The sequence below is a fragment of the Strix uralensis genome, chromosome 4 (assembly GCF_047716275.1).
Source record: "Strix uralensis isolate ZFMK-TIS-50842 chromosome 4, bStrUra1, whole genome shotgun sequence".
Classification (NCBI taxonomy): Eukaryota; Metazoa; Chordata; class Aves; order Strigiformes; family Strigidae; genus Strix; species Strix uralensis.
In genome coordinates, this window is record NC_133975.1 from 126,578,839 (window position 1) to 126,592,539 (window position 13,701).

A 13,701-nucleotide genomic window follows, 5' to 3' on the forward strand; every position below is an offset into this window, starting at 1 on the left:
TGGATTTTTTCACAAACATGGAACATTTACTTCTTGGATGACTGCTTTAAATCCAGTCCAACTGGTAGAGGCTAGGGGATCATGACTGTTGTTTGTCATTTTAACCCTCGTAACTTGTGCATGTAGCTTATCTATACCATAATGTATTTGTCGTTTTTCCTTAACTGCCTGTTTGTTTACACCAACTTTTGTCTGGGCTCTAACTGAATTGTAAGATCATTGAACAGGAACTGTTCCCACTACCTATGTTTAGTGCCTATCACAATGGGTCGCCAAACGTCATGTTGTCTCTCCTGTAATGTAAACAGTAAGAAGTTAATCATTGTCACGGGCAGATTTTTTTTCTCTTTTAGTGGCATATGTGAAGTTAGTTTGCTTATTCTGGACATGTCTCCAGCATTTTAAATGATCTGCCTGCATGGCCTGTTACCAGACTCCTCAAAAATCTGTAATAGAAGGTATGAACCCCTTTTACTGAGGTGGCTTTGGTGTGACTTTACAGTTCTTGGCCACTTTGGCTTTGTCTGTCCAAGCAGAAGTTTTCTGTGAATAAACATGGGAGCTGACATAGGGCAGTGCCTTTAATTCGGTTGCTTTTTAAATTATTAAATACTTAAATAAGGCAAATAAGACAGGAGAAGCTTTAAGCAGATTTTAGGTAAAGATCGTTTCTGCTTCAGTCACATGTTTTCTGTCCAGAGCTTATTACAGTAAGTCATTTAAATCAGTGCAAACCCAATGTAAATTTTGATTTGTTGAATGGTCTGAAGTCTCAACAGAGTAACTACAGGAAATCTCTTACTGTAAACCTGCATGTTGAGGATTCATTTTAGACACCCTCATGTGATTTTGTGAAACAATTATTAGATAAGGGAAGCATTTAAAGAGGTTTTGTGAGTGGTCTTGCACCTGTTACACTAACATGTTTTCAGTTTACTCTTCAGAATAGAACTTTTAATAAAATCTAAGAAGTACAAAACTAATGACGTGTGTTTAAAACATACGTGTAATACAGTTTGCATGTAGGTGTTTCAGAAGCTATCAGTTTTGTACATGAAACAAGCAAGGCAAACTTCTCTGTGCAGCTGCTGGACTTCAGTACTGGTTCCCTGGAAGGAGACAGATCAGTGCCCAGATAAGCCTTAGCCTTTCTTCTCAGGTAGCCAGCTATGACATAGTGCTTCTATATTATGAGAAATTGTGAATAATTGTTTCACATTCACTATCTCTATGTCATTCATGATTTTACAGACTTCTGCTATGTCAGCCCTTAGTGTGGCACTGTACCTAGGTTACCTTTAGCTGCATGGCGTGGCCTGCTGCACCACTATCCCTTTCTCTTCCTCATCTCGAAACTCGGTAGCACTGGAAAGGTGCAGGTTGTCTTATTTGTAACTGGGGCACCCCAGCTCTAATTCACTTCCATTATTTATAAACAGATCCCATTCTTTGGAAGGGTCCTTAGAGGTGGTGCTTGAGGAAAGGCCTACATCTCTCTCTCTAAAATTGTATTTAAGTACATATTCCCTCCATTTGAAAAAGCTGCATCTACAGAGAAATTGTTGTGAGCCCCAGCAGGGCTGTACACAACAGCAGAGACCACAGCCAAACTGAAGGGGCTTTGGTTTGGTTGGTTGGGAGTTTTTTGAACACCCAGGATGGTATCAGTGTAACACTGAGCTGAGTGTTGGCATGTGTGGAGACACATTTACCTGACATATGAGCTGGTTCAGGAGCTTCTCAGGTGGCAGGCCATGTATGGGTGCTGCACTCAGGGAAAAGAGGAAGGCAGGCATTCAAGGTGCTCCAAATAAAGAAAGAGTAGAGGGAAACTCCCAGGTGACATGTGTCAGAGTGTGGCCAGGGTCTGTCACATCTGAAGCACACCCAGTATCACCATAAGATCAGTGCCAGTGAATGTTTCTTCCTACATTGTTAGCATAGCATGTCCTTTTTATCTTCTTTATTGGGTAGCCTGGGCCAAGTCTAAGGCGAGTTTCTTTAGTAAGAAAAAGTGATCCTTTGCGTAGGTATCTTGACAGCAATTTGACCATGTTGTTCAGACTATATTGCCAAAGGTAGTGGAGGAAAGCGGAGGACAGCGGTATCACTGGTACACTGATTCTTAAAGCATTTTAGCCAGAGAGAGTGTAGGTGGGAAAAAGAATGGTGTTTTGATTACAAACTGCAAACAAGTCCAACTTATCCATAACAGACGGTGTGAACAGGCTCCTGCCTGTAATTATAGCAATGAGCAGGTGCAGGAAGAGTCTCAGGAAAATGATTTCAAGGATGGAAGCAGGACAGAGAATGTAGAGATCAAGTATGGGTGGCATCATAAACAGCTTTCTGCTGATAGGAGTCACATCTGCTGAACTTGCATCCACTGTCAACACTTGTCTAGCAGAGAGCTCTTTGCAGTGCATGGTTGTCCTGGAATCACTTGAACTGAAAGGGATTGAGTTATCCTTGTGCAGACTGTCAAGCTGGTAGCATACTGTTGTAATTCTAAGTTGTCAATGCCATTATCAAGTCAGTCTTACAGACAAGATGAGCAGGACTTAGGATACACTATTGCATGTTCAAATAGTTTAGAAATGGCCATTTGTGCTTGCTTTTTGGGGTCAGGGGAGGACTGTGTTTAATTTGGATGCCTTTTTCAGGGATTGTCTTTTGAGACCTTTGGCTGCCTTTTGTCAGAGGCTTGCAGGAGTATTCTGGGGAAGCATTGCTGTATGCTTCCTTTGTTTTAAATTTTCCTTTTGCTGTTAGAGACAGCAAGATGGACATCTCATCTGACCTGATATGGCATTCTTATGCAATTTGTTCTTATGTGAGTAATCTGTCCCCTGTGTAACATGAAACGACGATGTCTCACATGCTGTCTCTCCTGGAATACAGCTTTATTAATTTACACATACTATATGCACTAGTTCAGCATTGCAACATCACAGAACCTGATCACTGAGCACAGAACCAGAGTGCGATTACTTTGTGATTAAAGATTTGCCAAATCAAATATGTGTTATACAAGGTTATTGCAGCATCAGAACTGCTATTCTGAACAGATAAAAACTAACATAAAATACTTTTGACATGTTTGTCTTCATAAAACAGCACAGGACACATTTCCTATTTGAAGATTAATTTTTTTAATCTCTCTCAAATGTAATAATATACTAATTTCTCCTTCCCATTGCCAGTGTTTATATCTCCCAGCAATCAATTTTACTTATTTCTCTCACTTCATTGAGAGATACTTTGATTGTCCCTTATTAGACACTGGAGAATGGACTGTTTTATAGTAATTCAAATATATGTGTTTAGTAAAATGAAGAAGTTAAGGGTTTGAGAGAGCTTTTGTATTTCACAAAGATACTTCTCTTTTTTTGGGAGTGATGTTGACCGTTGATACCTTTAATTATTTCCAACAATCTGTAACTGTGGTGATAGGAGAGCATTGTCAAAGGCCAGGATATATGGAATGGAACAGTTTAACAAGTGATCATGGCTTCTTGGCTTTTAAAAGCATGAATCTTGATCAGTTTCAACAATTAATATTTTTGTCTTAAGACAGAGATATTACATATAGCCTGATGTAGTTGGTTAGAAACTGGTTAGAATTAATGTTCTGTAAAGTATGTAAAGCAGCATAAGAACCATTGGTAACTGTTTACATGCTATTAATAATTAGCAACCTTCATACTAGTCTGTTAGGAAAGAACCACGCATTGGGTACAATAGAAACTCAACTCATACGGTTGGGTTCAAATTACATCTGACTTGGACAATAGGGCATGAATGGGGCTCATTTGAGTTTCTGCCACTGTAAACAATGAGATGTTGGAATGTTTCATTTGTTTATTGATTTATTTATTTGGACAGGTGCAGGCTGATCATATGAAATAATTTTTTATTCAAATATAGGCAGAAAATAGCTTAACGAACATTGTCCAGTCAGATTATATGATGATAACTGACATCTTGAATGGACAGACTGAAATTATTTAGCCTGTGGCTGGTTTTGAATTTGGGTCTTAAGATAATGAAATTATGTTCTAGAGAAAGTGCTTTATGTGCTGTCCAGCCACTTAGAAAATAGAAAATACAGATTTTATTTTCTGATCAATTTATTTTTAGTTCCTTCTTTTACTTTCTGTTAAAAATTATGTGCACGTCTGTGAGGTAGATTCTGTTAATGCTAATGGAGCTCATCTTTGAGAAGAGGTCATTCAAATCTGATGGATCCCATCTGGATGAGGATGATTCTCTAGGGTGTAATTTTCCTCAGCTATTTGAAACCCTTTCGTAAGTGCTCCAAAGCAATCAGATTCTATAATTTGGAAAATGATGGTAGGGGAAAGAGCGAGGAAGATTGTTGCTGGGATTGTTAGGAAGTAGTATCACAGAACTAATAGCCTAAATTAATGCAAGGGGAGCCTTGATTCAGGCTTTTTTGTCTTCTCCATCAGCTGGACACCCGCATTTCTCCCAAGTGGACACTACAAAGGGAGAATGGATGATGGTAGCACATCTTACCATTTGGGGCAGGGGAAGGTTGAAACTGGAGAAACAATATGAAGGTACATGCAGAAGACATTATCCTTGGTCCACAGTTTCCCAGCTCACTCATGTCACATGGAAAATTGCACAGCAATGTGCAGACAAGAGAAAATCCCACAAATACATGTTTTACAGATACAAATAAACCTACAAAAGGATTGAGCGGACCTTACACATTTAATATCTTGAATTATTTTACCACACAACTTAGCCTATGCTATTAAATTCAAGTGTTGCAACTACACGTTGCATCATAGTCCTTTCAAAGTTGTTCCTCTCTCTCTCACCAGGTGGAAAGGATTTGATATACTCTCAGCTTGATAAACAGTGGCTTTAATATTTCAGTTCATACTGAGAATTTGCTGTCTTTATTTCTCTTTCAATGTTATGTTGCATTTAAACAATGACAAGGCTTCTCTTCTAATGCACACGTTTGATTCCTGTCAGTGCTAACAGAAGGTATGTGCAGCCACCAATGGAAGAGTAGACTAGAGTTTCTCTTGAGGTGAACAACTGTTTATAATTAGAGTTGTGGGAATGAAGAAAAACCCAGCTAGCAAGCAAACAGTCACTCTTCCAAAAAGCTTGGTAAACTCATAAAGCTCAAGAGCTTAATCTCTGAACCAGAGTGCTTGTTATCTAATCCCTACCAGCTGTTGTGTACTTGGTAGCCATGACATCTGTAATAGAGCTGAAGGGCCTGTCTATATTGGTTGGCACCTTTACCCACCAACTGAACTTGATTCTTCCTTCATTGCTCACATTTACCTGCTTTAAATCATTAACCAGTTGCTCAGGGTTTGATCATCCATTTAACCATACTTTATAATAGAGAGCTTGGGCTGCTTTTCACATTAAGCATATTTTAGGTATGTAGGATTTCAGCAGGTCTAGTTTTTGCCTTGCTAATAAAAGAAAGATATCAACCAAATTAATTTCATCTGGTTGCATACTGATTCCTTATATAGACTTAAAACTGACCTAGGAGTGAAATCTCTTGAGTTGTATTTTAGCTGATAAATACCATCACACTTCTAATAAGCAGGGTAAACAATTATATACATGTCTCTGTTAACTGGTGTATATGAATTGATATAGGTGATTATAGAAGATAGAATATAAATGTAAGCAATTTGGTACATGTTCATTATAACTGTGGAAGAATGCTCGTTCTCAGGGATCAGTTTCAGCTGTGCTGTAGTGGATGTCATTCTTTTTAAGACAGCAGAGGACAGAAATTGGCCCAACTTGAGAAAATAATCCATTTTATGTCTCCAAGTTCTTGGGTGAGTGCTGTGACTTGGAGGCTACTGTTAGACAGTATCCTCACCACCACAAGCAGGGCAGAGTAACAGCTGTTGCATAGAATGAAGTGCCATCTCTTCGTGTTAGGCGTATCATGGACAAAACTACTATTTTGGGCCTTGTAAGGGGTTAGAGGGAAGGATGTCTTGTTCCTGGATCCCATATGAGTTGTTAGGAGGTAAGCTGTCCTCCTAAGATAAGACCATTTTTGGATATAGCACCTGAATGATCTGAAGTTGGTACTGTGGCAAAAATTGGGCCTGAAGACTACCCTAGTCTTAAATTAGCTGTCAGCAAAATATTGTGGATCTAAGATTTTGAACTGTCCTAAGACATTTCTCAGCATCTATAATACTTACTGTCAAAATCCAGAATAATGGTCTCATAAATAAAACCAACTATACCAAGTTTTCAAAGAAATGCTTGTTAAATTTTGTTGCATTTTATTATAGTTATTTTTCACTAGGAATTAATTTTACTGATAGATTTATTTTTTTTCCCCCCCCAGAATGGCACTAAGAAGTTCTGGGATTTTATGAGGACACATGACAGGTAACAGATGGAATCATGTTTTTCCTTTTGTCTTTATGTTGTATTTCATACTGTCTTCTCTTCCACTGGTCAGATCTTGTTGATGTGGTGTCACTTCTTTTTCCTTCGATTTCCTCTTCAATTCTCACTTATTATGTAATACTTGCAGATAGTTCTCTACTATTTTAGACAGAATTAGCAGAAATTTTAAAATCTCCTCATTGTTTATTATGCTTTCAGTAAGTTTTGTCTGTGCTTGACTTTTCAAATATTAGTGTTGATACGTGATGTATTGTACATTTTAATGATTACATAGAAAATGGAACTGAAAGTTTGGATTGTATAAAATTTTCTTTTTTGAGTGTGAAGGGAGGACTCTACCCCCACATAATTAACCCTGTTGTTATTTGTGCCATTAAATGGTCTAGTCCCAAGTATGTGACCATACTCTCTCACCTCTGAATATACAATCCCAGGTATTGCCCTAACATAAAGACTGTTAAAAAGCAATCTAAAGTTATGGTCATACTGTTTGGTTTTTTTTCACTGGCAATTACTTGGAATAAAGTAGTGATTCTGTTTTATGTTTGAGTAAATCGTAGTATTATCCTAACATTTTTATTTTACTCCCCTCTGTCACTGCTATATAATGATGTTTTAGGTCAAGCCTAATTCAAGTAACTTAACAAATGCCTGAAACCTTTCAGGCCCTCCATTCTGTACAGCAAAACCCTCTCCTAAGCACACAGGAAGAAATTGATGGTAGAAACTTTGTTCTGTTTTTCCAATTGTATTTCTCCTGTCAGGGAAGAAAATCAGTTAACTCCTGACTTTAAAGGTCAGTTCATGCAAAATTATAACAAATAGGGTATATATGAAACAGACCCAGTCTCAGAGTTATTAAATACTAAAATATTCATATGACTTTTTTTAAAGTATAAAAATTTAATGCAGTCACTGAAAATTTAGGTACTAGAAGATAAAAATAAAAAGCAAAGGTAACAACTTTTCCCTAGAAAAAGCTTTTCTAAAGCTATTAAATGTAAAAACTGTAGCAAAACACTAATGGCAAAAGAAATTGTGACTTATAACCACAACCATGTTGAGAGATGAATTCTTCTTGTGCATGAAATAAGTAGATAAAATCAATTGCATTTTTGGAAATTCTTCTCTGTTGGAATCCTCTAAATCCTTACAGTGAGTATTTTTGTGTGTAGGTACCTGGGATGGACATAAAGCGATAGCAACACTTTTTATCAATATAAACATTATGAAGGTAGAAGTTCCAGGAAGACTGGGAAAATATTAGATAGATTAAAAGTGCCTGTACTGCTTGAGAATGAAGACAGAAAAGGGAGTGATATTTCAATACTGACTTCACACTTGCTTTTGGAATTTTCCTGGAAGACAGTTCTGTCTTTGCACTTTGTCTATCCATATGGGCATGTGCCTGAATTTATGATTGCAGATACAAAGGCTGAAATGATAATTGATTGCTGGAAATTTAATATACGCCCTGTACTTTCAAGCAAGTGAATCCAGCCTCAAGTCACAGTGCTGAGAACATGACTTCCAGATGAATAATTTGTATTACTATTTTTGTTTAAACTTTTAGTTTATTGCTCTGTGATAATGTGCGAATATATGCAACTGAGTGGGGTAAATATTAAAGGATCAGTTTTCCACGAACTTCTTGGGAACAGTATTTCTGAAGGACTTTTGTGGACATTTTTAAAATAGTTGAGAACATAACTGTATAAAAAGGCTACAGCCACATGTCATGCCAGTCATCTCTGGTCACATAACATTTGTTAGCTTCAGATGTACAACAGCTGCTATCCTAACTTATTAGTGACTACTGTTGAACTGTAGAATGTCTAATGCTCTTTCACAAGTAAATTCAGTGCAACTTCTGATACCAAAGGTAATAATGTGAAGTCCATGGTTTTACATAAATTCTGTTTGTGAATATGAAGCCAATTATTATCAGATAAATCAGTATAATGCATTAAAGCTCTACATTCTACTGTATCTTAAATAGGTTAGCTGTGATGCTAGTTATGTGGGAAAGTCACATTGTCTAGTTGCTGAAGATTATGCAGAACTTCATACTTAGCAGGCACTTAGAGGTTCATTACTCTTAATGAAGGATAAAATCTAGAAGAAGATGAGGGGTTTCCAGGGTACATGTCCTGTTGGTGAGGATTTCCTAGTGCATATGTCTTCTTCAGGAAGATTGTAGGTGTTTTCCATAATTAAGATCACTTTTCCATAATACTTTTTCAAAAGTATTCAAAACTTATTTTACTTCTGAAAATTCTTCAACACTGTTAAATGCTCCAAGTTTTTTTAATAATGCTCTTTACCTAAATTGAACATACTCATTGGAATGCCAGATCTGTAAAGTACACATATTATATTTACATATAATTGATATGTATAATGAATTTAATGATGCTGAATTAAAAAAAAATAAAATACTGTGCTAATCGTATAAAACCAGACATTGAGCCTAACTCATGTCTTTATCTGTCATCCTCTTTTAGCAGCACAAGTAAACGTCTGCTTAAGAGTCACTTCCTTGCTGTATGACAGTGAACCTTAGTTCACTTGTATGCTGTGTTCCTTTGGGACCCTTGTGTTCTTTCTCATTTCAAATGAGGTCAACATAAGTCAATATTCAATAGATTTGTATCAGAATATAGACTTGATACAGGAAAATACTTAGCAAGAGAGATGAAATTATTTTTGTATAAGTTTATCCTTTCCAACTGTTCGGATGAACAGCTGATTAAATTATACAAAGATGAAAATGTGAGGACTGCAGTGGTCATTTCATTTGCCTTAAGTGTGAGTCATCTTTTAAAATCTCACTATATATTGCAGTAGGACAAGATCATTTAACCATATGCAAGCTGGCATAACACTAGCACAAGCTGAAATAGCAAACTTTTTATTAGATACTACTTTTTTTTTTTTTTTTTAGTTATTGCAGATTTGGGCTTGAGTCTATAGTGTGTGTCTCCTGAGATTTCTTAAGATCAAGACCATTCAGAACTAGAGCATCAGTCCTGGAGTCACCTATGCTTTACACAGTTTGTGATTTATACTGAACAAATAATTGCTTACTCTCAGTCCCTCCATGCCACTTAAAGACAAAAACAGTTTAGTGCAAAATTATTACTGGTCACAAAATAAACTGTTACCAAGGCAAACCTGTCAAAAGTCAACTGAGTGTCAGTATAGACAAAAGAAGCATCATTTCTTACCATATTTAGGTTTAAACTGTAACAGAAGGAAGACCTAGAACACAATGACATATCCAGGGAGAGTAATTAAGTCCTGGAACAGTTTGCCCAGAGAGGCTGAGGAACCTCTGTCCTTGGAGAAATTCAACCCTTGACTGGACAAGGCTGTGAGAAATTAGACCTAACTTAGAAGTTAGTCTGATTCTGAGCAGAAGATTGGGTCAGATGATCTCCAAAAGTCTCTTACAACCTGAAGGTTTCTATGATTTTATAAGTAGATTAAATACTTAATGAATATTACAGTTCCCATCTGACAGCTGTCAAAAATTTGTAAACTTGTCAAGAAATCTGTCAACTTATAAGCCATTTTCCTATTGGAAATTAATATGTTTACTATCGTTTTTGTCTTGCAGCATTACATTTAAGTTAATTGTTCTTTCAAACATATAGATTAACATTATCAGAGCTCATTGCAAGGTTTTATTACGTCGTTAGAAACAACAGTGAAGATTACTAAAAATGAAAGAAGAAAAATAAAAATCCTTGATTAGCTCTTTTTGATTGTAATTATTGAACAAGTTTATTGAGGTGGTGCACGTAAGTGTTACATAATTCTGGTCTGTTGTGTCAGGCTGTGACACACAGCAAAAAATGCTTTCTGCAGTTATTTTATGCAATGCTTGATTTTCTGATTAAGTTTACTTTTCCTCTGAATACTCAGCTGATGTGTTTGCTCATTATTAAACATGTCCTTATGAAACACAAGAGGCGTGCAATCTATGAAAATTTAAGTGCAAGGTATATTTCAAGACCCTTCTTAGACCTGGGTCTGTTGGAACTAGTTAGCAATTTGTGGTGGTGTGATTTGTGGGGGGAGGAGCTGTTAAGTTTTTTTTAAGGTCACTGTTTTTAAAAATAAAAAACTCAATCAGGAGGACATTTTCCTTCTGCAAGTTTATGGTGATTTTCTGTCAGAAATAGAATACAAAGTAATCATCGATGCCTGTAACAAAAAATTATCCTCTAAAATCAGACTCACGTTCCAGTTATATTGTCTCTCATCCTAATTTTGCTATATTTAATGTAGTAAGAGCCTGAAATGTAATACTTAAGTTTTACATTCATCTACTTTATAAAGCAATAGACCAAGTTCGTTTCAGGTTTCAGCAACTCCCCTTAAACAGATTCAAGGCTTTTAAAAGACATAATTTGGGAACAGATGAAGGTCAGTGTACAGTCATGTGCTCGCTTTTGTGCTTTGAGTAGTAATGTCTGAGAACAGGAGCATAACTGTACTTTTTACTAGTTGACAAGTAAAAGGACAGCTTTCCAGTTGCATTGTGAATGGCTATAAAGCAAAATTATGGCTACTTCTCTACTTGAAAATATGAAAAATTCACTGTGAAGTACACTACATTTAAAAGAAAACAAATTTGAGGAGACTGAATTGCATGCAAGATTGTTATGTGAGTTCCTCTCAACTCTGAAAATACCATGTGACAAGGAAAAGGCATTTGGACTAAAAAGATTTACAACTCTGCATGTGCATTGTATCCTTTTTATGCTGTGTTTTTACCTACAGAAACATGTCACAGTGGCTCAGTAATAGTTCCGGACTTAAAAATTCTTAATGGAAGAAACTTTAAGTCTTTTCTAATCTCTCTAAAAAGAGGAGGAAATAATATTCCTACTTTATAAGACTGGCTTCTTTTATGCAGTGAGATTAATTTATTTCAGATTTAAAACAAATTAATTCCTAATTTAATTTAATTGTTTACTAAGAAAATAGGCTTTCTACTTTATCTATTACAAAGACAACTGAAAAGTGTGGTTTTCCATCATGAGGGAGTTTGCAGAGTGAAGGAAACCAAGGCAATCTGCACCCCGCCATGTTTTCTCCTGCAGGTACCAGCCCTGGAGTGAACAGAAACAGGTTCTTGAGGCAAGTTAAAAGTGAATGTAACTCAGAACGGGAAAATGAATGTGCTCAACCAGTCACTCTGTGCATTGAAGTTACCTGACGGAGTGCTGGCTTCTGCGCGCTGCTGGTCAGGGAACGTGGCTGCACAGGGGCATCGAGGAATGCTGCTGCCGAATGGCCGTGCCTGGAGCCTGCCTCATCCCCGGCCCTGGCCACGAGAGCCGGCCAGGTGATGGGTTGCTAGAGCCACGCAAGTGGCCTGGAGGAGCAGGGTGGCTATTCTGGCTCAGTGGCTGTAGCAGGCAGCTATGGAGACAGGGTGGAAGTCATGTGCCCTGACCACATTATAGGAGTGGATTAAATTCCTTCTCCTATTTCATACGCCAGATCATTTAGGCTTTATGGAAACTTAATCCTGTATGTATTTTTCTGGTTTATGTCCTAGTGTATTATAAGACACCATGAAATTTAACTCAGATGCTTCCTTTGTGCAAGAATTATCACAGTAGCTTTAAAATGGGTAAAATACAACTTTGTAACATCTTTTTAGGTAAAAAAAAAAAAAAATCTTTCTTGGGTGGCATGTGCCTTTTATGTGCAATGATGTGCTGTTGTGCTCTAAACCTTGTCTGTCTTTGTAAAGTCTCCTCCAGGGTGTCAATGGTGTGGAATTTTCTTGATTATCTTCAAAGATAGTGCAGAAGGTAATGCACTGTTTAAAATAAACTGGATGAAGTTCAACAAACAACAAAAATGATGAAAAGTTTAGGGAAATAATAGCTGAGAGAAGGTAATGATGGCTGGGCATGTTCGTGCAAAGGATAACACAACCAAAGAGAAAAACTACTACTTATAACAAAAATGTGAAGGGATGTTCTAAAGCATGCCAGAATCATTCAATTTATCAGTAATCAATGAAGGAACAAAAAAAGGTGTCTCACATGGAAAGTATTTTTTAAATGAAAGACTAAGAAACCATTTTTACCAATAGGCAATAAGACAATCTAGGAAGGCATGTTTTGTAATCACTGTCATTGAAAACACTCAGGTCTAGACTTGATATCTGTCTATCAAGAATGCTATCAGAATAATGATATTTTTCCTGCTATTAGAAGGAAAAATGTAGTAGCCTATTAGTTTCCTTCAACCCAAGTAATTACATGATTTGTTTACATATGATATTTGCAAATAAAATGCACTTAATGCTTGAGTTTTTTTGCTTCTCATTTTTGGGGTTTTTTTTCAGTGAAGACTTGGCAGATCCTCTGCTTCTGTGCCAGGAGTTCTGCAGGCGTGTTTGCTGTCTTTTAAGATGTCTTATTATGTTGTTACCTTAGGATCCGATCTAAATAAAATCATAGCAGTGAGGCAAAAATAAATGTATTTCGTGCTTTAAAGTTATCAAAGAAAAACACAAAATCAAAAGCCAAATTTTGAGATTCTCATTTCACCTTTTTCAGTATGTGAAATGAAAGCACCACATAACATATAAACTCTTCTCTGCTGTATTACTGAAATAGGGTAAAATGACAATAAAATCTTTATTTAGGGCATTGCTTCATTGGGAAGTTAAATGTTTGCTTAATTTTAAGAACGGAATCCATAAAAATTCTTAAAACGAAGCAAGTACACAAGAGTTTTGGCTGATTAGTCATAAATTTCTAAATACAGATTTCTGGTATCCAGAGGCATCTTCTTTTCACAACTTTAGGGACTTAATTTTTTATTATTTGCAATAATATGCAAAATAAGTGGGTGTGTTTATTCTCTTATAGTCACTGAAATCAAGAAGTGTCTTCCCTCTGCTTCCAGGTGGTTTTGAAATAAACCTGTTCTGTCTGAAGAGTATCAAAATTTTTTACATGGTCTAGAGACAGTAACTTGGTCATGGCCTGCATTAGGGATTGGTAAAAATAATCTTATGAAAGCTAGGAAATGTTCTCTAATCAGAGAACCAGTGTTTTTAGAATTTTATCTGAAAATATCTCTTGGAAAAGAGGAAACTAGTGAAACCCTTATTCTGGAAATGGGAAATTAGGTAAAATGTTGACAGCTGCCAGTTTCTCAGCTGGTGTTTCTCACTAATGGTGGTGAGATGATACATTTATACCTGGCAAAAAATTGTGTTATTCA

At 36.6% G+C, this 13,701-nt stretch overlaps 1 protein-coding gene across 2 annotated transcripts in view; it reads left to right on the top strand.

The window, feature by feature from the left end:
- The window catches only part of NUDT14 (nudix hydrolase 14), a 61,201-nt gene that overhangs the window by 22,037 nt on the left and 25,463 nt on the right, over positions 1-13,701 (top strand). For both annotated transcript variants that reach the window (XM_074869054.1, XM_074869055.1), the window contains one exon: positions 6,377-6,420. In XM_074869054.1, the coding sequence (XP_074725155.1) occupies positions 6,377-6,420 (44 nt within the window). The remainder of the gene's footprint in view (positions 1-6,376; positions 6,421-13,701) is intronic.